The sequence below is a fragment of the Vanellus vanellus genome, assembly GCF_965231255.1.
Source record: "Vanellus vanellus genome assembly, chromosome: 14".
Lineage (NCBI taxonomy): Eukaryota > Metazoa > Chordata > Aves > Charadriiformes > Charadriidae > Vanellus > Vanellus vanellus.
Genome location: NC_138919.1, coordinates 16,479,345 through 16,505,856, shown reverse-complemented (window position 1 = coordinate 16,505,856; position 26,512 = coordinate 16,479,345). Strand labels below are relative to the sequence as shown.

At 41.8% G+C, this 26,512-nt stretch overlaps 1 protein-coding gene across 1 annotated transcript; it reads right to left on the bottom strand.

The window, feature by feature from the left end:
• Positions 1–341: 341 nt before the first annotated feature.
• Positions 342–23,751, bottom strand: CARD11 (caspase recruitment domain family member 11). Its single transcript, XM_082490589.1, has 23 exons — positions 23,544–23,751; positions 22,807–22,944; positions 21,855–22,180; positions 20,608–20,787; positions 18,531–18,683; positions 18,312–18,437; positions 17,621–17,818; positions 16,940–17,119; positions 15,844–15,898; positions 14,405–14,520; positions 13,101–13,204; positions 11,145–11,197; positions 10,200–10,332; positions 9,433–9,634; positions 8,462–8,588; positions 7,130–7,370; positions 6,620–6,716; positions 5,302–5,397; positions 4,225–4,357; positions 3,489–3,668; positions 2,209–2,333; positions 1,258–1,373; positions 342–700 (listed from the first exon to the last, which is right to left on the bottom strand). The coding sequence occupies exons 1-23, from the start codon at positions 23,740–23,742 to the stop codon at positions 496–498; spliced, it is 3,483 nt and encodes a 1,160-aa protein (XP_082346715.1). The 5' UTR covers positions 23,743–23,751; the 3' UTR covers positions 342–495.
• Between the last annotated feature and the right edge of the window lie 2,761 nt (positions 23,752–26,512).

Below are 26,512 nucleotides of genomic sequence, written 5' to 3'. Positions count from 1 at the left end.
TAGCCTTCAGCTTCCTTAATCAGGTACGTTCAGAATCTCTCCTCAGGGTGTGTGTGGGGCACATCTCAATTCCATATCCTTTAGCCCAATCCCCATGCTTTATTCCTCTTAGATTCCACTTATCTGGTCTCATCAGAAGTTTTCAATGAACCAAATGAGATCCATATTTTCAACATAATAAATTACCCCGAGCTCCCTCTCAAGATCTTTGTCCTTCTCAAGTGTTAAACAGCTGCTGTCCCTTAAGCGATGCCGGTGGGTCAGAAGTTGTGCTAGTGGCTGTGGTCTGACCCACATCCTAGATCCCCAGCACCTAAGACATTTTTCCATTCAGCACAGCTCCGGTTCCATTCCATACATGCATTCTGCCAGCAGGAAGTCCCCAGCCAGCGAAACGAGTGAGCACTGGGCACCTAATCAGAGAATTCTGCGAGCCCCTGCTCCACCTGGGTATGTCCTTTTGTCATCAAAGAGCTCCATTTTATTTATTGTTTTTTATAGCTGATCTTCATCTATCCAGATGGTTTTGCGCTGCTCTTCTGCGATCCTGTCTTTTATTGTTCGAATAAGATCTTCAATACTGCTCCATGCATCTGCCTCTACAGAGGCATAAAGACATGGCAGTGCTTCCAGTTCTTTCTCCTTCAGACGGCACATACGTAAAAACTCATCTTCAGTCTCCGGCTTTGGCAATAGTTTCCTGTATCAAATGAGCAGACCAAAAATAAATGTCTTACATTTTAAGTTAATCCTGTAGTCCCAGCTGTCCCATCAAGAATTTATTTTCTACTGACTATACACAAGCAATAAAAGTGTTGGAGAATACAGTTACTCCAGGTCTATCCTCCCCTTACCTCCATGCTGCCCCTAAGGAAAAATATTTGCTATGGGGAGACAATTTAAGAGGATTGAATGCAGGGAGGATGCAAGCGTTTATGAGCTTTCCTCTTCCAGCTAGCATTACCTTAAAAAATGCTGTGGGAGTGCTGAGCATGGAGAAAACCACATATTCTTCAGTCTCATCCTCCCACAATGCTCATTGCTATCAGTGACAGTGAGAGAGTGCTAGATTTGGGGAATTCCTGCTTTCTCCAGTTGTAAGATTTCAGGGAGTCATGGGAGGAAATAGTGCACATAGAGGTACCAGATGAAGAGAGAAGAGGTTCTTTATTTCCCTCACTGAGAACATTAATGGACTCGAGAATTATTCACTGAATAAGACAGAATATCAAATATGCAAAAGGTTTGATATGTTACCTGAACCTCTTGATGTTTTTCTCTGAGACTCTGATAAAGAGAACAATAGGATATATCTTGGCTTTGATTAAATCCTTTGTGCAGCTTATTCCAGCTTCCAGGAGACAATGCTTGTTCTAAAAACAAAGTTATAACAGTGTCACAAAGGAACATTCACTGCTGAGGAATCCGAGATAAAGGCATCCGTACCTTATGGGGTCAGCTGAAAAGCTCTCTATTTACCATTGTACTGATTTAAAACCTTTTAATCAAATATACATTTAAAGTCCAAACTCCTCCTTCTGGTTTACAACTAGTCAGTGAAATAACAGCTGAGCTTAATAGCTTTCTGAAAAGGTTTAAAATCGAAATGGATTGATCTAAAGATGAAGAGTATGATAAAATACCAATTTTACATATATACACAAACACACATACTTGCTCTTTGTTCAGAGAGAACATCTACTGCAACTACTTGTGAGAGAGAGAAAGAAACATCACTTTAATTCTCCTTTTTTCCATGCTGTGCATCAAATCTACTCTACTTGATATAAGATCTCTGTCTTCGACATTGTTGTCTTTGTACTGTACACCCCTGTCTCGGTGTTTCAGGCCATCCTTTGTTTTGTCTAGGTCCTTGTATCTCTTACTCTCTCGCACATTCATATATACTTATGATATAAAAAGGAACCGAATAAGGGATGGAGCATAGAAAATGAAAGGGTATTTTCCTGCATCAATGTGGGTCATCACGGGGAATGAGTGAGAATATAAAAGGATACGGCTGAGGACGAAAAAGGAAAGGAAAAGCAAGAGCACAAATAAAAGCCACTTGGGACAATAAATATCAACCTGAGATTGAAGGTGGGCAAGAGAGAGAACATGCAATTGTAAATTGGTCAGAAGCAGAAACATACATTGCAGACAGATTCACAGCCAGCCTATGGAAGGGATATAGAGTACTCTAAGCACCTTGGCAGTGACAGCCTCAATATTGGCAGGTACGATACATTCGTATGTGTTCAGATTCTTTTCTCTGCTGAAGATAATAGTCTCCGTTCTCTGCTTCCTTAAGAACTCTTCTTTTGTTACAATATCTGGAAAGAGATGTGGATGAGGACAAAATCAAGATTACAGCAACAGAACACCTAGAAAACTGTCCAACAGTACTTCACGTAGGATGTAAGGATGATTCAGGGAAAGAAGACGAGCAATGAATTGTCTTAACAGCTGCCTCATTTCTTCCATTGAATTCAATTAAAGCCTAATCTGATCACAGCTGAGCATTTCAGCTATATCCTGCACCAATGAGTCCTTGGGCAATTACCACAACACTATGAAGGCATTAAATTAAAACAGTAAATACAATTCCAGCACCTAATGTTATATAGTAATGTTTCAGGGCTGGAAGATGCTGAGAAGTGCTAAAAAAAGAAGGTCTCTTCACTATAGGCTCCTAAAACAAGGATTTAGTGTTCCAACATTTGTGTTTAAAGTTTCAAAAAATTTGGCTTAGGTTGCAATGTGTGATACTGGCCCTCTTGTGAATTGCAGCTCTACATCAAAGCTTTTGTTTTATGTTGCAAGACAGGGGATATTTATTACAATACTTAACTTTTCAGTTTCTCTGTCTGGATGACTGTAAGACTGCGTACTATGCGGTGGGTATTCAATATTAGTGTAAAAATGAAACGTCAGCTGTGTTTAATGCTGTGTTGTATACAATCCTGCCCTCCAGCAATCACAGTACTGCATATTGCTTTAATAGTAAATACTTAGCATGGAAGAAAATCAGTCTTTCGAGTAGATCAAATGCACGATCTTCACAGCCTTGGACGAGATAGAAACCTAAAGTCGCTCTAGGGAAGATATTCCTCATAATAGCAAATACTAGAAACAAATTAATCAAAATTTCGCATTGCCTAGATATGCAGTATGCAAACAGTATGCAAACAGAAAGAGCACTCACAGCATTTCAGTCTCTGAGGGGCATCCTAGCAACCACACAGCGTACACATGGATAATATTCATAGACACAGAATCTCATAACCATGTGCACTGGCTGTCTCAAAAACATTCAAATATCTCAGATATTCTCAAAAAGCAGGATTTATAGCTACACAACGCTCTGATGTGACTTGAAGTACCTCAAGCAACTATCGCATGTGCATGCCCCTACGTGTGCACGCATATATATGTTCATATTTCCAACACTGAGGGTTCGCAGTCATGGTCCGCTTTCATCCCATTACCTGGCTTGCAGATGTTGAATTCCAGGGCACCTCCCGAGTTGAGAAGCTTCTGTACCAGGGTCTTGGCAAGCATGGTGGGAGTGAAAAGTACGGGGCGCCTGCGCTCACAGTGGATCGGTCTCACCAAGCTATAAGGGATCAGACTGAGCCTCTTATTGATTTCACTTTCGGAATCCAAATCTGAGTAAAGAACAAGATGTTTATCTTCTGGTTTCCTCTCCATCAGTATTTGAAGAAAAAGAAGGAGAAGCACATGAACCAGAAACGACATGGTTAGTCATACTGGTCCTCCTTTCTCTTTTGCTGGTGCTGTCTTTACTATATATCTAGTAGTATGTTGTCCAACCTAATACTAAATAATTCAAGTGCCTTTTGCTTTCAAGAGATTATTTCATACTTTAACAGGACACTTGCTTGGAAAATCTTTCTGCTCATTAGCTTGACATACTTTGAGTTAAATGTTTTTGGACAATGAGCAAGAAAGCTCCTAGGAAGAACTGCCAACTGAACAGGAAGTTTCAGTGTCCTAAACCTGCTCATGAAGGCTTAGTGCTCCGAGCACTTTTAGCATCATCAGTGTTTTGGTCACAAATGCTGCTGAATTTTTGCACAGAGTGGGCCACAGAAGCTAGTAATAGGAAAGACCTATGACATTTTTTCACAGCTGTGCTGTTATGTAGGTGGCCTTTTAATCAGTGTCGTGTGTGTAAAAGCTATTACTATTTTATGTTCATACCTTCCAGTTTATCAGGCAATGGCTTCTTTGCTTCAGATGAAGTCCGTGCCAGACCAGAAGGCCAGCCAGTGACGATACGGACGCGCTCATTGCTATTCATACGCTTATATTTGTTTTCAGACCTACTGACAAACTGAAAAGGTGAACAAAGAGATTTGACCCTCATTTCTTACATTCTTTATTCTCCCATATATTCATCAGCCCACACTTGTTATCTCTGAGATCTGAATTACCTGTGTCTGTCAAAGACAAGACTCCATGGATCTGTTGACTGAATTCTAAGGCTCTTTAAATATCATAGATCTGATTCAGAGCCTTTGTTAATCCCCTTTGGGATTTCTTATTTTGTTCTCTGCTCTTAAGCGGCATGTTCTTTTTCTTCGCAGAGCTCCCTGCTATCACCAGTACAAGCACTGATGAGTCCACAGCAGAGTAACACTCGGAGTATTTGCACAAATGTATTACAGGTTATACCCAAAACACTGCCTCTTCTTTGCTGTACCAGAGAGACTTAAAACCTCCAAAATGGCATATTTTTACACTGGGAAATAGGCTTCATGCTTTCATTCCCCATCCACCCAACTATTCCTCTATCCAAATATTAATTCCTCCTCCTGGGTATTTGTTAACCTTCACAACAATCTTCCTCCACAAGACTTTTTACCTTGCACACACACAGACTCTGTCACACTCAGAGTCACTGATCTACAATTAAAGGACTGCTTTCTGATGGAACCTCATGTCACACAGACTTAGGGATTCGGTCTAGTCCAATGGATTGCCCTTACGCTTCAAGCAAAACACATTCCAGCCTCTCATGGCAGACACGTTTGACTCATCAAGCTACATTAGTAATGGAAGGCATGCACTAAAAAATAAACACCCCACATCACACGAGCAGTTAGAAAACACAACCCGTTCACCTTTTTCATGTATTAAATCTTTTTAATAGGAAGAAATCCTGATACAACCTCCATACCTGAGGTGGAGTTGCTGGCGAAATTAGGATAGCCTAAGGATATCTGCTGTGCAGATCCACTATTTCAGACATTGCATTGAGGATTTGAACTTTATTACCTGTAATATTTGGCCCAAAAGAAAGCTTGCTCTGGATAGGCGAGGACTGGCTTTCGGGTCATTCTGTGGGGTAGGCTCCTCTGGCTGCAATGTATTCTAATAAAAAATAACATAGGAATTTTTCTTTACTTCCCTCTTTTATTTTCAGTTTGTCATCTTTTTTTTTTTTTTTTTTTTAAATGACAGCATTTGAGAAACAAAACAAGCCAAAGCAGATATTTTATATTTTCAATAGAAGGGATAGTGCTTGATTCATATCTACCCCAAATACAATGTTCTAAGGAAACTGTAGCCATAGCATGGCCTACGCTGAGAAACACCGCTCCTGTTACTGCTCTTCCACATTCCTTTCTTCACAGGAGACTGCTCTCCACAGCTTATGAAAGAGGTAATTTCTGCACCAAGAAATAGCATGCAAAACTTTTGCTTTCACGAGCATCTCTGTCAGTGATCTCTGTCCCTTTGATCAGTGGGGACTGGAGTACAGAAGGAATGTGTGACACTTAACCTTGACTGAAATCAAATACAAGCACTGGGTACAGTGTCTCTGCAAATGCTAGAAGCATATATGTCTCCCAAGCTCTAAAAATAAATTTTGGTAACTAATACACCAGGAAGTTAGGTTTTAATTACGTAAAGATGGAATTCTTGGGTCTAAAGAAAGAAAAATCAAATTACTTTCACTAAGGGAAAAGGAGAAATCGACAGGGCTGTTGTGTGCGAAGACCTGATAATCCCACTTCTCTCCATAGCACATAGCTTTGAAGAGGCAGGTCTTTCTAATACAGGACAATGACAGCGCTGGGGATTAGATGCTTGTTCACAGCAGGAGAGAAATAATGCTGATTATTAACTCCAAGGACACGGCTTCTTCCTCAGAGTCTCCGTCTCTGGAGCCATTCCAAACCCGCCTGGACGCCGTCCTGTGCAACCTGCTGTAGGTGACCCTGCTCTGGCAGGGGGGTTGGACTAGAGGATCTCCAGAGGTCCCTTCCAACCCTGACCATTCTGTGATTCTGTGGATATGAAGATGCATTAGAGGCTTACAGGCAGAGAAGAATGGAAAGGACTACCTGAGACACACAACAGATATCAGGCTTCTAAGGGGTAATACCTCATAGCTGCAAGGGTTGAGAGTGTGCTGGAGCTAGGTCCATTGCCAGAGACAATATTATTTAAAGCAAACATAAGGTGCCCATTGCCTGGGACAATCAAAACCTAGAGAGTGTAAACAGGACTTTCTGTTAAATTAACATTATGACCAACAAGTAGCTGTGGAGTAACAGGTATTAAAAAGACCTTGTTTGTAGATACTCACCCGGAGTCCCCGAAGGGTGTTATATGAGCTTTCTGTCTCATCTCTGCTTCCTCTGTGCATCAGCCGCTGCAGCTTCACCAAAAGAAGTTGCTGGGCTCTGAAAGAAAGGATGGAATCACATAGATCAAGATACCTTTGAAACCACTCAGAAGAAGGCTGGACTGCCATAGGTCTGTGCCTACAGAAAAGATTAAACAGAAATAGCAGTGAGGACTGACTGAACCACACGGTAAATGCAGGAACAAAATAATGAGCAGGACTGTAGTGCAGTTAAAGATTAAAGAATCTCCATGGCATATTTTCCTATGATACTTTTTGAGAAACCCACGTTATTCTTTCAGGTAACATCTGGAGTCTCCTTTCTAAAGCTTTGTAGCTCATATTGCAGTTTAACATCACCTGGCCTTACCTCAAAAATCAAGGCATATCCCTCTTTGCTTACAGCAGTTATTAATTTCCCTGTTTACAGAACCGCCGCTCTCAGTCATGTCCCCTCAGCATCCCACTCACCTGCTGTAGCTGGGAATGGTCCCCATTTCCAGGTCCCTGTCCGTGAAAGGGTCGACTCTGGCACACAGCCATTCGCACATCCCCTGGTACATAGTGTCAAGAATATGAACAATCTCGTCACATTTCACTGACAGGGTACAGCCGTCCAGCTGGCTGGAGATGTTCAGATTAAAGCGGATGTAAAATGAGTCCCCCGAGGTGATGAGCCCTTCTTCCAGCTCCGCCAGCAGTCTCCGGTAACCTGCAGCAGCGAAGGAAGGGGTGAAGCATGATGGCTGCTGGTCAAACCTCAGCATTGCTGCATTCCTGGGCATCCTCTGGGAGAAGCACACAGCACAGACTTTTGAGGCTCCTCCAAGAGACGGTTTATACCTCTAGAGTGGTAGTTATACTAGTTACAACACGGTTATGGGCCTGCACCTTAAAGACATTAATGGGGCATTGATTCAGAAACAGCTCATGCTGCGGATATCAGAATCTGTGAGAATATTCTCATTATAATGATAGTTTTAAGTAACTCCATTTTCAGGACTCTACACATGACCTGTGAAACACAGAATTTCTCAGGAAAGATGCAGACACAGCTATAGCGCTATCCTGTAAGTACAGCTTGAGTTCTGCCACCAATTTTAATGACAAGCTATTCCCTTTATTATTAGCTCTAATTGGCACTCCCACAATCTATAACATGCTTTATCTGTAGTTAAGTGGTGCTCAAAAAAAATTGCGAGTCTTTCTTACCTTTGAAAACATCAAAGAAAATCAAAGACATCACTTCCTGTGTGATCTATGTAGCTGAAATTCTATAACCAGCATTAAAAAAAAAAAGCCTGCAAATTTATATACACCAGTAAAAAATGGATTTTGGAGTGTAATTTTGGATCCATAACCTGAAATTATCATTTCAGGCCATGAACACTAAAATCAAATTCTGTTCACCACACACGAACTCCAGCTGTTAAAGATAAGATAAAGCCACAAAGGTAATAAACAGGTAAATGCTAAATCGACTTCAGCTGGGTAAAGATGATTCAGCTCGCCACATTGTATTACAGAAAACGGTACATAAAAATAAGCTCAATGTGTTTTGTGAGTCATGTCGTTATTGGCCCACCATGTAAATTCTTCAGAGTCCTGTAGTGAGAAGGATATGGGCTTTTTCTGTTCTCAGTCTCAAAGCTAAAAGCCGGAGCGGTTGCACAGAGTACCTATAATTAACACCAGTGGACATGCTTCAGATCGGTACCAATACAAAAGGTATTCTGGTTCACCTGCACTAGTTAGTATAATAGACCCGGGACTCTCTGAGATGAGAAATACTTTTGGTCTTACCTTCGTGATTTGATTTATACTGGAGCGTTACTGGGCCACTGCACCTCTGAATTGTCCAGTGAACTTCTTCCTTTGTGCAAGTATCCAAGGGAACACTCTGATTTTCCTCTTTGATGCAGGCCTCCAACTAGATATGAAAGAAATATTACTCTCCAGTGCGGGTTCAATCTCTGAGTCAATTACACCATTTCGTTTTTAGCGACGTAATCTTTTTTTGACTAAACAATGCAGATACTTTGCTATCAGGATGCAGATTACATTCTAATTATTTAATTTCTTTTCTCTCAAATTAGGAATGCTAGCAGTCAACAGAACTGCAGCTCTGTGACAATCCCAGCCTTCCTAGTAATAAATAGTGCAGGAATATCAGTTGCGGGATTTTTTTCCCCTTGGAGGCATTTTAATAGGAAACTTATTTGGGAACATCGGCAATGGAGGGAAAACTAAGCAAAGAGCAACTTAGCAGAAGCACGGTTGAACTCCTGCTTCTGCGATGCTGGGGACAGCTATGCAGGTGTGCGGCCCTTCTTCCCATTCATGTTGCAGCTGCCTGCATAACATGTCTGGTCCCAGGATAGACCACCCTAAGGAACGCTGTAGGAATCATCACGCTAAGCTAAGTAGCATGAACATCCATTCTTTTGGGCAGGGAAGTACTGGGAAGTTGAGAGCAAGTCCCATTCTGGTCTGTTCAAAGGGGCTGTACTGCACCATACAGCATTACGGAAAGCACCAGTTGCTCTAATCTCTTCCATACAGAACTGAAGTGCAAAAGCGTGTGCGTGTGTTGCATGACCATAAATACTATTCTCCCATATTTGAATAGTCAATAGCAGATTTTCTTCTGCATGAATGGTGTGCTTTGTCGTTAAAACAAGATGAAAAAAGAAACAAAGAAAAGGATTGTGGTGAGTGCGTGCAGTGCAGGTGGACAGACATCCAATACTGTTTGTTGATTATTTTGTGCTCACCATTAGGATTTGGTGTCCCTCCCGAAGGCCTGCTTTCTCTGCAAGTGATCCTGTCTTGACAGAGCTAATAAAGCTCCCTTTATCGTTACCCCCAACCAGAGTGATTTCTGACTTGAGACTCTCTCCATTCAGTGTTACGCGCTGGATAGCATGGCAGGAGTTTCTAATGCGATCAACAGATGTGACAGAGGGACGAAAAGGTCTGTGTTCATGAAAGGAAGTAACAGACAGTTATCACAGCTTTTAACTATCACTCCAGAGTTAAATGATAAATGAGAGACATATAAACAAAGTTCTAGTGATATCAAGCACTAGGATCTAAGGACTCAAAAAGAAATCCTTCTCATTACTGCCTAAGTTCTGGAGAAGAGCATCTGGATAGCTTCAAGTGCTCTGACATGGCTGAATAACTCAGGTGTATAATAGCACATCACCAAGCAACCTGTGGCAGCAAGATAACAAGATCACAAGGATAAATTTAAGCCTCTAAAACATTTTGTCTACCTGGAAGTTTTTGAAATTTTAGGATGACCTTCATTGGTTCAGAAGATATGAAAGGTCTCTGAAATAAAATGTTACACTGCTGCCGACATAAAGAAGTAAAGACTTAGCACAGTATCAGGAGATATTTGTGTCAATTAACAGCTTGCAACATCATATTCCTGCTATTATATCTTCAGCAACTAATAGATAAATGGAGGATCTCAACTATCGTAGCCTTTCCCCTCAGTCTCTGTCTGAGGTAGGTAAACTGGCATCTCACATACCTTTCCAGAGAGAACTTTCTAAATATGGAGCTGACATGCTCAAGCTCATAGGCATCCAGGCCTTCTGACTGATGAGAAGAAGAGGAAGAGTGCACCGAAGGAGCTCCATGTGATTGCCTGTCATGACTGTCATCTGAAAAGAGTAACAAGAAGGAAAATGAGTCCTATATAGAGTGACAAAGAGGGAAAAGGGGAAAATGGATATTTGATTGATCCCAGCCAAAGCTGAAGGAGGAAATTCCTGGTGTAGATGCATGATTCATGTCCACAGGCCATGGTAAGGAATGCCAGTCTTGCTTACTGGACATACCTGATCACTCGCACAGAACAGCAAGTTGGAAGGGACCTTTGGAGATTGCCTTGTCAAACCCTCTGCTCAAAGCAGCATCGGCTAGAGGAGATTGTGCAGGACTTGTCCAGTTGGGTTTGGAGTGTCTCCAAGGATGGAGACTTGTCAGCCTCTCTAGACAACCCTGTTCCAGTGTTTAACCACCCTTACAGTAAAAAAGCTTTTTTTTTTTTTTTTCTGTTTAAATGGAATTGCTTGTCCTTTAGTTTGTGCCCATTGCCTCTTCTCCTTTCACTGGGTAGCACTGAGGAGTCTGGCTCTGTCTGCTTTACTCTTTCCCCTCTCAATTTGGTGCCTTCCTTATTGAAAGGCTAGAGGTCTTCTTATCAACCTGCAAACCTCAGCCAAGCACCCTCCATCTACTCATTCCGTCTAATCCTTCTTTTGCTTAGTTCTTCAGGAATGACTGCTTTCTTTTTCTCACCACCAGCTGCCCCTTTGTTTTCTTGTTATGATGAGCTGACTTGATTTTTTTCTCAGACTGTGTGTTCCATCTTATTTAGACCAGGAGTTGATTACTTGACAGTATCTGTAGCTAGTAAGCTAATCACACAGATCTCATAGTTAAACTATATACATTATATCCTCTTGCTTACCATCTAGCTCCAAAGCATCATATCCAAAGCTGTCATTGTCCTCTTCAACCAGGCTGGAATAAAAAACAAAATATGAGATAACAGAAGACAGAGAAAGCAAGCTGTTCACTTTCCACCTTTATGCAGAGTTCCAACTTCAGCGGGAGCAATTTTTTCTGTGAAAAAGAAAGATGTTGGAGGTGTTGCATCAGGCAGTGGTGCAGCTGCAAAAAAAAAAAAGCAAGTAACATACTTGTGGGCACAGGAAAGTTGTAGGAAGATGGCAGGAAGACAGTATGTGTCAGCCAACGAGGGAAGCATGTGAAGTAGCAAGAGGATTCAGAAGGAAAAATTGCTAACTGCAGTGAGGAAACGAAGATTTTGCTGAAGACAAAGGGAGGCTGCTGACTGATGGTCTTATAGGTGCGACTTACACCACACCTGCTTCAGCACCGAGATAAATGGCTGCATACTATCTGCTGGATATACACTGCAGTATGGGATTTTCCCTGACAGATCAAAAATGTCAGAAGCTCACTGACAGACAGAGCGAATGCAAGAGAGGTGACTGAGGTGCAGCAGTAAAGGAGTAATTTACCTGCTTGATTTAAAGTACTTGAAGCATTTTATAACAGCTTCGTGGTACCTTGCATGGTTACTCAAATACCTACAGTAAGAGAATGGCGAGGTGCTCCAAGCTTTTGCACAGAAACTCTTATGCCACAGCTCTGGTCCCAGTCCAGCTCCCACTGACACAACCCTTCCTGTAAAGGGTGACTAGATTGGTTGGCCTTAAAAACAAGCAGTTAAAATTCACCAAAATTTTGGTCTTAAAGGGATATTGGGGATGTCCGGCCAAGTGAGTGATCTGTCTGCTTCACTAGAAGGACTTCATTAAAGCACGTCCTTTGGTTGCAAAGCTGTTTAAATAACAGCTTGTTGTTTTCCCCATTCAGAACGATTTGTAGGTCTCCTGGGGAGCTGATATTCCTCGTATTTGACTTCAGGTGAAGGGTGAATTTTTGCAGCCAGTCTGGGGAGAATCAGCTATTTTTACACCACGCATAATCAGGGAAACAATACACCTTTTTCTACATACTAAATTATGATCTCACTTTTTTTCCACACAAATCAAGATCAGATGAACTGTGAAACCTGCAACTTGGCATGCAAATAGCAATTATTTTGGATTATGTTCACAGACAAGTTAAAAAACCTTTCCAGGCTAATTATAAAGTTATAAACTACAGTGAACTTTTGGGCATGCTCCTGAGATACTTGACTCTTGTGATTATTAGCTCAATAAAGTAAGGCCACATTCAGACCTTGCTCCAGGGTACCTTTTCCTTCCACATGCCAGTGGGAAAGAGTATCTATTATGAGGAAAATTTTCAGATTTCAATACAGCTCAGTCTTCCAATGCCTTAACATATGGAAGAGGACATAGTCAGAGCTGCGGTGAAGTAAGTCCACAAGATGAATAATATCCATGTAATCTTCACTGCATTCTGTAATATACTGCAAGTATTTCAATGTTCAGGTCTGCCAAAGGCCTTTCATGTTAAGCACCTGAAACACGGAATTAAAACAATGCACTTTAAAAAGGGGCTTGGAGGACAATATAGGAGAAACTAAGGGAGACTAGAATAAACTCTGCCTAAACCCTCAGCAGCCTAGAAAATTGTGAGGGAGAACTAGCTGAGGACGCCCTCAACGGAAAGCTGTCTTGCAAAGCTTTACACAGAGAAAGAGAGGCAACAGCAGCAGTCTGCCAGCGATGAGTTTGTTTTGAAAAGCATTAAAAATCTAAATAAAGTTCTAATAAAGATTAGATCTTAAAAATAGATCTAATAAAGAACTAAACCTTCCACATGTATTGTTTTCTTCTAGATGGATTTGCCTGGGCTTTGTTCTTTTCTCCTTCTGCTTGGGACCTTTAGGGAATGCATCCGTACCTTCTAATAGGTGGCTACCTACCTGCAATGAGGGGCGTCCTCTTTGCAACGTCGGACTATTGAATCATTTCCTGGAGGCTCAGGAGTGGTAGACATGATACTGTCATTGCGATTTCTCAGGGTTTGCTTTTTTTTAAAAAAAAAAAAAAAAAGTGACAGAAAGGTTATCTGTCTTAAATGTGCTATCATTTCTAACTTAGAGGAGCATCAGCCTGCTAGCTTGCCAGTCGTACTCTGCACTGTGAAGCACACACAACAGTAAGAAAAATTGCTTCTAGATATGCAGAATGCTACATACAAAAGCATTCATATTCATATATTCCAGTATTTTAGCAATACGCACAGCTTGTATGCTGGCACAGTGCCTTTGTCTGTGACCACACGACTGGCTGATTTACCAAAGAATTTTAACTTTACCCTTGATGTGTGGAGTATGTGTTGCACAGCTGACATATAGGAGGAAGAGGATGAAAAACAGGATGTATGTATACTTATATATATAGATAGTAGGAATGAGGAAGAAAAATACAGGTCTCTATACATTCAATAATTAATCTAGTACTCTGGAAACTAAACTCTAAATTGTACTACAGGAAAGCCAGTATAAGTCATCTAAATATCCAACAGATATTCCAAAGAATATTCCTAACCCAGCTAAGCTTATTACGAGTGGCAGGGAGTTCTTTCCCGGCTATTCTTGGATATAATTTTAATTTCCTGGGGGCAGCATTTTTCACGGTGTTCGAGAAAGATGTTTTGTACTTTGTTATTAACACTCTGCAAGAGTGCTCTCTCTGTCTGCTTGTCCTGCTGCGTCAGTGCTCACATATGTATAATGGAATATCTACCCTGGGAGATTATGGGGATACAGCAAGCAGGGAAGAAATGGTTTGCCTATGGTATGCAGAAATTTCCAGCTGTGATCTGCACCCCTTTTCTCACTCACTGTTACTTATAGACAGGAAAAGCATTAGAGAACTCAAAAAAAACCCTGAAAATTTTCTTAAATAAATTACAAAGCAGCCTTTAAAGAAAATCTCTTCCTTCTAACAGTAAATGTGAAACGGCATAAGGAGACAGCAAGAGGTCATAAGTACATTTGAAATATCTTTAAATAAACATAAACCAATTCTGTGATTTTGAAAAAGGCTAATAAGATGGTTCTAACAAAACGCTGGTAAAAGGATTAAGGGAGCCTCTGACAAGGGCCTTGAATGTGATCACAGCTGGGACGCTAGTGAAGTGCTAATACCGGGTTGCGAAAGCCCTGAACCACATTAGGAGAGATGGTCATAGACAGGCAAGGGGCACCTGAAGGCTCCTTACAATTTTGCTGACTTCACAGCTGCTGATGGAGTTACTGATGGAAACAGAATTAGAGGAACTCGTGTCTGTGCGGCCATTGCTGGCATCAGCCCCGTCTTCATCCTGTGCTCTCACTGCTGTGCTCACAGATGACAGAGAAAAATACAGACACCAAAGAAAATTATGTCAGATCACTTTCAATATGGAGTCTTTCACAGATTTGCCACAACACTTTAGATTATCTTTCCGTTTCAGCTTATCTGGTTTCCCCCGCCCTGCGCTGGGCAGAGGCTGCAGGAAGCACCCTGTGCCCTTTCCTTCCCCGAGAGCTTCCCAGCAAAGCACAGCCTGCACGCCATTCTGGAAGGCTTCTTGCCAACTTTGTCTTTCAGCTCTGTCCTGTATGTTTTTATTACACATATGAATACCATTTGACAAATTAAAGAGGGACAGCTTTGTTAATTTGTGTTTTAACTTCATCGTCTGGATCTGGTAGCCCACAATAAGGACGGCTCACTGAATTTCACTCTTTTTAGAACAAAAAATTTACAACAAGGACCAAGTAGCTTGAGATCCCTCAGCAGCCCCAGGTAGCACAGTGTGAATGTCTTTGTGGAATCCTTCCCTTCCTCAGCACCTCTGATCAGTACCAACGTTGAGCAACCTGGGCTGGTGGGAGGTGTCCCTGCCCATGGCAGAGGGTTGGAACCAGATGATCTTCAAGGTCCCTTCCAACCTAAACCAGTCCACGATTCCATGATTCTATGATTACCTGATACCAAACATACTGTGTAACCTCTGGCAGCAGGATCCACGTTCCCCACCATATTTTGCACAACAGTGAGCACGCTGCCACACGTAACAAATAAAGACAGTGCTGCCTAAGTGTTTGGTTTGAGAACAGTGTTATATAAATAAGAGGAATTAGGAGTAGCTCAAACCTGAGTATACAGCAACTAATTGGGTAACTTGACAGTTGGTTGATGGGTGGGTCAACCCCCCTCCTCCCAACCTTTGCAGTGCTTGAGATTTCAAATTAATTCCTTTTTGCTGAAGGACAAAGGAACTCATTAGATGATCACTAGATTAGGGTCTTTTCAGCTTTTTTCCAACAGCAAAAAGAGAATAGTATAATGACTTTTAGTACAGGTATTACACCGATGACTTTAAAATTTCTGTAAATTAAAAGGAAAATTGAGTAAGCAGGAAATTTAGGCAAGCTCTGGGATGCAATATAGTGTATCTGTGGAGGTATCTTTGGGTAGAGGGGATGCTCAGGTAGAACACTTGACTACTTTAAATTATGAGTTTGTTCACTATGAGAGAAACTGTCTATTTTACTGACTTGGACTTAGTTAAGAATTTCCCTGGTTGGCATATTCGTTAAAACATTTTAAAGAGATTAAGTGAATGAGACAAAGCAACAGAAAAGGAATAAGGACATGGGTGCTCTTTCTGACCTTGAAACTCTGATGTTTTGTTCATGCTGACAGGGGATTTAGCTCTTGGGTTTATCTAAAAGAAAGAGGACAAAAATCAACACAAATGCAGAATATTTGCCACACATTGTAAACGAGATATTTTCACCTTTTTTTTTTTTTTCACTGTTATTCCGCAATATATTATCCCCCCTTTAAACAACAGGACCCAAAATTTAGAAGATGTTTAGGTATCTAAATGCCACTGCAGTGAACGAGAATTCGCTGCCTAACTACTTGCAAAAGTCTGGCCCAAACGCACCACAATTTCCAGATTCTGCTGAGGGAACAAAGAGACAAAAGGTGAAGTGGGTGCCTTGGGACTGGCTTCAGGCAGCTGTTAATACAACAGGCATCCTTTTGGAGCGTGCAATGTGAAAAATGCAGCTCTACTGCCATAAGTAATAATGACAGTCAGAGCTCAGAAAGGTTATGGAGGGCAGGGAGAATTCAAATGCAGATGAAAGGAAAAAGCTCAAACCCCCGAATGTTAGATTGTATATTTTTTACAATTCATGAATACAGCATCAGATAATAGCTGTACGAATGCAGCTAGGCGGGAGAATCATGGACCTAACTCATGCTACCCCTTACTCTTAAGCGAGAGGAAATTGCCATAATTTAATTCTAAATTAGGCAGCTAATTTTGCTCTAGATTGTGTCCTTTTCTTTCTATTATTCCTTCCAGCTGATGTGAGCTTTCCCACCAATGCTTCGTTTTCCACCTTCAGTTACTTGTGTGCTGGACTTTGGACATTATGTCATTTTTTTTCACTACTGTTAAGGAGGCAAAGAATCAATTTATTGACAACGCTCCGAGAATGTGAATGAACAGCAGAAGCAAGGAGAATACATAAAATGGGGAGAAGGGGCAGAAAATAGTCTATGAAGCCTGATTATATCTGCTCCTCAAGATGCAAATTGCCACAGGGCAAAACCTGGCAGCTCACTATCATATACAAATCTCTTCTTATCTTTATAGCTCAGCACTTTCAGAGGCATGACCGCAACATGTATTATGTCTCTTAGTTCTAACAGTCCCTGCACTATATCATTCCAGCCACATATTAAGACACACCTGGATTCCCTTTAGATTCACTCTTCTCTTGAGTCGAGCTTGATCAGGCAAGAAGAATTTGTTATCTTCTGGAGACTCTTCAGAAGTGGAGGAGTCATCTGCTTCCTGACCATTGGCTTTTGGGCTGGGACTCCCAAAGGTCTGGGAGATAATGGTAATGGGTAGATTCCGTGGTAAACTCTAAAGATCAGAAGGAAATACTTTACTTCTGAGACCAGTTTGGTACAACTCCTCATTACTTCCCTCTAGAGTAATCTGATTGAACTTCCTGCGACTCCAGTGATTCAGAGTTCTGCTCACGCAGAATGTGGCTCCAGACCCAAATCAGTAACTTAAATTGACTTTCGTGGGGATTTCTGTTCACTGGGCCACATTCTTCAAAAGAAGTATTTGTGGTTTCTACCCCAGTGTAGAAATTCATTGTCTTTCTTCATTTCCTTCCCTTCCATTTAAAATCAAGCTGTGGAGTGCTAGCCTTTGAGAAGCTATGTGCATGAGACAGACAATGTGAACCCCACTGTACCAAAGAACTCACAACATATTGACATTTAGTAGAAGGAGATTCTTTTTTTCAGTCAACTCACGGAGGGAATTAGAGGAGTCCCCTCTCCCTTCCACACCAAAATGTTTCTAAGACCAAGTCTTGAAAAAAGAACTCATGTCTGTCTTCCTCAGCCCTACCTGGTCGTGAAAGTTATTGTCCTTGGAGAGCCGTCGGAGTTTGCACTCTAGGTTAACAATGCAAGCTTCTTTCCGCACCACCTCAATTCGGAGTTCATCATTTCTCTCCTCCAGCTCTCGAATCTGCTTCCTGTATTTATCTTTTTCAATCAGACAATGCGAATACTGTGTCTGAGCCTCATCGCGCGAGCGGAATGCCTGCAGTGGAGAGAAGAAACCTGCTTTGCACCTGGGCACCAGACACCACCTCCTGCTGGTTTTGTTTGTAAGGTGTTTGGAACAGGGACTTCAGAACTGGTAACCATTCACCGATTAACACAGCAGTTAGGACCAGGATGTGCCACAGTAGTCCCATTAAAAATAATGATGATGAGGGTGGTTCATTTCCAGCTCCCTCTTGGTTGGTGGCAAAATGCTCCAGAGCGCAAACCGGATGACTTGACGCTAATATAAAGCCTGCAGTAGCTGTTGTTAAGATCTTGGTCCTGCCTGCCAGATGCTATGCTGTGGAAATAACCCAATATTATCCTATGTTTAATTACTGTAATGCAAATTCCAACATGTAGCAATTTCTTGTAACTGTTTATTTTTTAATGGTATTTTGGGTCCAATTACCCACAATTCCCCAAAGCGACAAATATGAGATACAGGCTTTTTGCTACTAATTTTCCCCACTTTAACTGTTAGGTACCTGGTCTCGTTCCTTTTCCACCTCCTCTAGCTGTATCATCACAGTGTTCATACGGTGCTTGTACATCTCACAGTCTTTTCCTAGTGTTGAACACTTTAACTCCAAATCTTCTTTCTCTTCAAGATACTGGAAATGACATGCTGTTAATCACCACTGCTCTCAGAGGTCTTTTGGGCACTAGCCTGAGATATTCCATCTTTCCATCCTTCCATTTCTCACCTTGTCTCTCAGGTCCTCCACATGACGAATCTCCTCTTGGAGGTTAAAGATCTTGTTGACCAACTCATGACGATCTTCCAGTGCCTCCTTACGGTCATGTTCCAGAATATCCAAAATGGCTTTGTCCGAATCTGGCAAACTCCGCTTGTCAGCCTGCGGAAAGACAGTTTTAAGAGACAGGCCAGGGAAAGAGAAAATAGTATTGCAGGGAGAAAAGTAACAAAAGCAGGAATAGAAAATGAACATGGCGTTGCAATGGGAAAGCGGGAGAAGAGATGGACATTTGTTCATATTTTAAAATGGTGTCAGAAAAGATGAATAAAGGCTGTCTTGCTGTCAGAATAGTCTGATGAAAGAATTGTTTTACTGTTTTATTGTACTGGCTATAATTCGATCCATTTTGGATGCAGTGACAATTCTTCACTCCAAGCCCTGCATTAAAAACTCTTCTCTATTAATCAGCTCTCTCTGAGCACAAAAATCACCCTTTGCCAAAGAGCAGGGCCTAAGAAAACATTCAGGGGAATTTTTAAAGCAGGCACAGGCTTTGCAGGGCTGTGCTCAGAGAATATTAAACATGCCTGGAGTAGCTTGTACCACTGCTTCATTTTCTATAGTGTCCAACAATATTTTTTCTTTCAGATTTAAAATTAACAAGATTACCAGAGCAGGTTCCAACAAGTAAATTGCCATCTAAAATTAACCATAAATGGAAGATGAAAAAGGCATGAAACACAAGCAAATAATATGCCTATTTATTTTTAAAATGCCTAGACTAAGTTGGAGATTTCAGTGACATTTTGGTTACCTAATATTTCTAAGCATACCTAAGTATTTCTAAAACAAACTGTCTTTTGTTTATTTATACTTTCATTTAGGAAAATTTCAATCCTATTTTTAGCTATTTCATGATTATTTCTCTGTTTCTTTAGGTGCTATGAGACCATTTCAATTAATAGAAGAGATTCTACATGGACCAGAACTTCCAGAACCTACTATACTACACCCTTTTTCAACCTTTGAATTGGATTTGTATTAGCACTAAGAATCGTTAGGCACTGCTAGAGGCTACAGCCATTTCTGAAATGTGTTCTATTGATAACTTTTTAAGTGTCATTTTAAAATGCCACACGCCTTTTCCAGCAAAGTGCTAAGCACCCTCACGTATATCCTAATATTTGGCTAAGCTCTTCACGGAGTAACACAGTGCTAAATTTGCTGCGTATCATCCTTTTCCCCTCTCTCCCCAAATGAAGGTTAGTTAAGATCCCTGTGCAAATTACAGCAGTGTTCCACAGGGTGTCCTGGTCACTAGTGACCACCCAAGTACAGAAATCCTTATTACTTGCTGCTCCATTAAGACCTTTTGGCACAGATATGACAATAGCCTAAAACAGGGTACACACAACCACTGTCAGAAATTTCTGGGCTGGCCATTTAACACAGCGCTGTAGTGACAGACCAGTACAAAGAACCACAGCAGGGCTAAAACACGGAGCTGAATGCTTAGCGATTAAACAGCTGCACTCTGCACCTTGAAGGAGCCAATCTCTCATGTACAGCTTGATTTATTACAAGACAATTATTGTTTTATGGTAGAACTCCTCCTCATGCATGTGTTTGTACAAGGAGCACTAGAGACAGCTGGGAGCCATATAACCAACTTTCTGTTTTTCCAAATTTTGGACTTATGCTTATTATATCTTTGCAGGTAGAGGTTTCACCCAACAGTTCCGAGCTCTGTAACAGGAGTATATGTTGAGTTTGAGGTGAGGAGCGACAGCAGAGACCACACCACCTCCTCTTGTCCATAGTTACCAGTTTCCCTGTCCCTGACTGAAAACACATGGGAGCTGTCACCACCTGCTGCTTCTCTGTCCCACTCCCACAGCCTCCTCCAGACACTTAGATCCCGAAGGGTAGTTGTGAGGAGATGTGGGGTGAGACAGTACAGGAGGAGAATGTGGGGTGCCTGGAGGCAAAGACTGGTCGAAGCCTGCTGAATCCACCATGTGGGTAAGCAGGAGGGAGAAGCTGAAGTGGCTGGAATTTTAAATGCAGCAATCTGCTTTTATACCTGAATGATGGACTGTAACTCCTGGATTTTGGTCTTCATCATCTCATTTTCCCGCTCCAGCTCCAGAACCTGTTCCTTTTTGGGTCGGTTTTCAATATCATTTTTCAGCTTCAAAGACTGGTTCCTCTCCAGCTTGCATTCCTCTTCTACCTTGTTCAAGCGATGCTTCAGCTGGTCAATCTAGAGCAGCCCGGGAGCCGTGAAAAGGAGAAAGAGGAAAGGAAAGGAATCATTCCTAGCTCTGATGTTTACTGCTTTGAAAACGCTCTCACTTCCAGGTGAAAATGTACTGTCGTAGGTGGAAAAAATAGCTTAAACTGTGAATGTTAATAAGCAGCAAATGATTGGGTGTATGTGCATGTGTGTTGAATGTCCACAACTGAAGTGTTGAACTCTCCGGCTCGCTATTTGCTAGCTACAACTGGTATGGGACAGTTGTAAATTTTGATAACATCTGGACTAAAAAAACAGTGGCACATCCTCAATCCTCCAATAAATAATGAGATATGAAAAAGAACTAACACTTCGGAGGCTGATCACACACTGCGCTCTTGCAGATAGACTATTTGGATTGGGAAAAACAGGGACTTTGAGTTCTGGATAAGAAAGAGTGGTTCCCCCCAAAAAGTAGTTTCAGGCAGGACGGGCCTGGGAAGAAGGTGGTGATGACTGTGGTTGGAGGAAAGATTTGGCAGTTGGGTAATATCCTTGAGATCAGAGAGATGCAGGGGGATAAAGACCAGGGGGTGCCCAGGGACCTCACTGTCCAGATCTGCTATGGGTAGTTGTTTACTCCATCTCATCTGCAACACACACACAAGCATGAATTTTATGGCACTTGAAGCATTTCTCTGTAGTTCCTAAATGGCCTCAAGCTGTTCCAATGCTCTACGTGAGACTTTTTGAATAAACCACCAGCAGCTGTAGTGCAAACCTGGATAACCGCCCCAAGATATTATCGAGCGTGAAAAGCTAAAATTATGCAAACAATTTTTAGCAAACAATTATGGTTTTAAAATTTTTGTTTTAAGTATTTTATGTTCTGTTAATCTATTACGAGTACATAAATTATCTGCCATTAATACACATCACTGCCGTTGGCATTTCTGTACAGCGATGCCTCTAATAAGCAAAGCAAATGAGAGCTCTACACCTTTCTACTGTCAGAGAAGGTCTCATTTTGCCAGATGCTACTGGCATCCTCTGTTGCTGCTCCTGATTAAAGCAGCCCTGACCATTTATCTCACCTCTAACTGGAGGTCTCGGCTCCTTATCACAGCCATGCTTTTCTCGTCACTCAGCTGGGCATATCTCATGGCCAGATTGTAGTTCTCATCTTTCACCTTGACCAGCTCATCATTGTAGTTGTTCCTCTCCTCCTTCATCTTGTTGTATCTCTCCTGGAAGGTCAGCAGCTCTATCTTGTTCAGTTTTAGTTGCTTTCGCTCATCCTCCAACTGGCGAGACTTAGCCAAGAGTTCACAGCGCTGCACGTCTTTTGTCTTTACTTGCTGCTGAAGCTTAATGATCTCATTCATTAGGAAATGGGTAAGGCCTTCATGTCCCTCCTCCACTGAAAATGTTTGAACAGCTTATCAATGTCTAATAAAGTAACTTTATACTAAGTAGAATCAGTAGAAATGAGTAAGAAGCAAATGTCTCAGAATATGTACAGAGGTGCAGAATATGCACAAATACATAGACAATTGTATATCTAACTGGCAACAGTACAAATATTACACAGCACACTATTACCAGAATCACAATATACATGCATACAGCTTGTCTGGATAGAATATGAAGCCTCTACATTTGTCTTGTTTCAGCTGAGCTGACAGGTCTGTGGAAACAGCACAAACTTTTTAAAATGAATCTGTACAAGTACAAATAATCTGAATACTTCAAATTTCCTGCATGTGTAGGTCATCAGTGTAATTTAGTCCACTGTTCCAATGTTTCTTCTCTTGAGTTTTCTTGTATTTCAATTTGAAGCTCTTCAGCTTCATTCAGACAACTGAGATGTTCCTTTTCTTTATACGTTACCTGTTGCTAGCACGTTTTGCATTGAAGGGGACTGAAGAACTGCAGAATGCTACTACAAGATTAGCTTTTATTTCCATTTCTTGCCTGAAAAAATCAAACCCAGTCTTCAAGATAGTCCTTATTTCAACAGGCTCCTTTGGGATTGATTCTACTCACCAACAATAGTGGAAAATCTCCGTGTAGGTTCTTTCCCTGTCACCAGTTTGTAGAGCTCAGGGTAGTAAAACTCTAGGCTCTCTAAGAAAACTACATAGCCTCTTTGGCCCTTGGTGTGGAGAATGTCCAGCAGTCGGCCTAAATACAGAGACCAGAGAGAGAGGTGACATGTCAGCAAGTACTGTGTCCCTGAAGTCAAATCTGCTTAAGGTTCATCTCTGCCACAGCAATGCGCTGTGGAAAATTGGGCTGATTAACCAAGTTCAGCTCAACTCATAAAGTAATGCCACGTATTGTTTATGTTTGTGCTGATCGTTATTCTGAACGAGTGTGGGCAAATTGGTCTCTGGAACAGAAATTTCAAAAGACACGTTCTTCAGTGCAGCCTTTACCAGGCAGTACTGACACGTGAGGATGGCAGACCCTTCAGTGACAAATCCCGAAGCACGGCCAGACAGCTGAAAGCCTGCTCTTGGAGTGGCAGTGGCTGCTGCTTGTGTTAACAGAAATATTTGCCAAGGCTTTGATGGGAATATGAACCCCATGAGCGCCAGTCTGTGCAGCACTGAAAAGAGTCATTGTTATCAAAATAGCTGCAGCAGATTCCCCCCTTTACATTAAATCTCCTGTAAATGAGATACAGGGTTTCCATTTGGTAATATATAATTTGATAGAGGCTTTGCAAAATAATACTGTTCAGATAGTGATGCAGAGGTGGCCATTCACAAAATAATTACCTGCTCGGTTAATTTTGGAGGGCAGCATAAGTGAGTTAAGCACCTCATCCTCATCTTGCTCATCGATTACTTTGCACTGCCGTAAATACGGGGTGAGTTTGGCTGGATTGATGTACCGGCTCAGCATGTGCCGGTTGCATTCTACATTCTCCCACAAAGCTTCCTCCTCATCTTTCAGTGTCTCCAGGCAGTCATCCATCTCTGGCTCTCCTCCTTAACAAGAGAAACAATTGGCAAATGAACATCAAACAGGACAGTTTCTATGCTGTTACTTTTTTGTGCTTCCATGTCACATAGGATGAGCTTAGAATCACTTCTGGCGAATGCTGAATTTGCCCTATATTGAAACCGTTTGAGCTGAAGAGCAGCCTGTCCACAGCTCATCTGGAAAGTGACAGTTCAGAGAAGCGCTGTCTTGGGTCTATGAACTATCGCGTATTGCTCTCTGGTGATGGATCTGTAGCTCAGCTAACTCCATGAAGGTTTCTACAAGTCAGAGAATCCCTCTTCGTAGCAGAAGCAATGGTAGAGGACACGGTGCAATGCAGGAAAGGCTACGAATGTGCAGAGCTCCCAGCAAAGACAAACACTTGCTGCAGGCAACTGAGGCTTTCGTTCTCACCTCCTTTCTTCCTCTCAGCTGTACTCATTTGAGCCTGCATTTTGTCCTGCATATATGTGGTGAGCCAACACATGTAAATGACAGCATCACAAGAATAAGTAACTCATAAGCAAGCAGTTACGTACGTCTGCCTTCTGTAGCTGCAGATGGATTGACTGATCTGTAGGCATGAACACGAATACCTGTGAGCTCAGCCCTTGCCTTTCTCCGCATGAGTGGAGAAGTATGAGCATTGTATCGCTGAAGTCTGAAAACGTTCTTGACTCATGCAAATATTATCACATGATTTCTGAGGGCTTGCTAAGCAATTTCCTGCCAACTCCTAATTTGTAACCAGCTCATTAGAGAAGGATACAAGGCAGGCAACAATGAGGTCAGAAAACTTGTACTAAAGTTAAGAGCAAAGAAACCTTGTAAAAATCATTCCTTCTAAATTTTGTAATAAACGTTAACCTTTGAAACAAGTCTAATTTTTGCATTCTAGCTTTCCCAAGATCTTGTGATCTGGGTGGCACAAGGAAGACAAGCTTCTGTTTCGAGTTATGTTACCCCATCTGAGACTATGGTATAAGAAGAATGTGCAGTTCTTAGGTCATGTGAGATGAGAGCTGTGCTTTATGAGACTTTGCTGGTAATCAGTAACTAAAGACCTCAAAAGCAACATGTTGTTTTTCTTGGACCAGAAGAGTTCTCTCCATTGTCTTATAATTTCCTCAGCTTCCAGCTTTAGGAACTGCAAGGCAGCCTGTGTTACCCTGAACACCACCAGGCAAAACCAGCTATTAATCTGTACAGCCAGGGGCTATTAACTCCTCATTTTGAAAACTAAAAACAAAAGCGCTAATCTGCTATGCAATGTGTTTGTCAGCGTTCTATCGTAATGAAATGAAAAATAGTCCTATAAAAATGTATGTTCTTTGCTTGGTGCTTTCAAAGACCTTCCCAAATTGTCCGAAATCCCAGGCTGGATGAGAAAAATTTGGATGGCTTCCTCATACTATGGACAGGTTGGGGGAGTCTTGCCAGGGGGTTTGTTCTTCTCCTGTACTCCAGTAGTTCTCCCAGAGGCCTTTTCTTTGTAGTTTCACATCTTAGGAACCACTTATTTAGCATTTTCTCTGCTGCTTGCAAGTAGATTTCATTACTCCAGTGACTGCTATTGAATGGGCCAGGAGAGTCCTCAGAGGGGAAGGATGGCCAGGTCTGCTTGACGGGATCCAGAATCATGGGGGGATGGCTGTACTTATGGGGAAATCTCTCTGGTCTTACGAACTTCTCACAGGCCGGGTGAAATTCTTCCTGAATGCCGGTATTTATGTGTGGTAAAGATGACACTGCAGTAATAAACAGTATAAAGGTAAAATAATAGAAAAAGCCATATAAAGTAGGTAGCAGTGGGAGGAATGCTAAAGGTGAAATAGCTTCATCTGAACCTTACTCTCCACCACTTACTCTGGAAATAACTGTATTTCACTTCAAAGGTGAATTTAACAAACTAAATAATTGGAGAAGCTTAACTTTTGGGAGCAGAAGACAGTGAAGCAGAAGGTCACACGGTACCTTAGTCATCTTACAGCCACGGCTATCATCTATTGCATCTCAAAAAAGGTGTGTTGCAGGCCCTTTAATTTTGGGGAGCGTACAAGGAAGCTCACAGATGGACCCCAGAGTGCAAAAGAAGCACTTGCCTGAATTTCATAAAATGGAAGATATCTTGTAATCTGCTGCACTGAACCAGAAATTATTACACGCTGTCAGCAGTTCCCTCAGGACATTAGTAAGGGATTTCTCTATTAAATGATTCAAAGAAGAGTTCACTCATCAGCGTAATTCTCAACACAAATATGTTTTTTTACTTGACATAAAAAATACCTTTATCACAAAGTCCCTTGTGTATGGGCATAATACATCCATAGTGTTATTTTGGGGACATAATGTTTAATGGGAAAATAATAAGTATATTGCATGAGTGGCTAAGAATTTTGAAAGGCGATTTCTGGTAGCAACCTCCTGTTAAACACAGTCTATTATCAGGGACAAGCCCTTAGAAACAACATGGAGTGGAGTGGTCCCTCATTGCCATGTAGGAGTTTCAGAACCTTCCTTTTGCTTTCTTCTTCGGATTTCCACCTCGGAAATGCCCCAGCAGCAGCATGGCTCAGCTCTCCCCTCACTCTGGGTGCTGTTCTCGCCTCTCAGGGCGCAGGGCTGCCCGACGGGCGGCTCTCCTCTCTGTCCTGCAGCCTGGGCTGTTGCCTCTGTTGGGCTTCTTGGGCCAGGCCGGTCTAAGAGCGTAACCCCCAGGTAGCTCCGCTGCCTTGTGGAGCTATTCCAGAGACAATAGCAA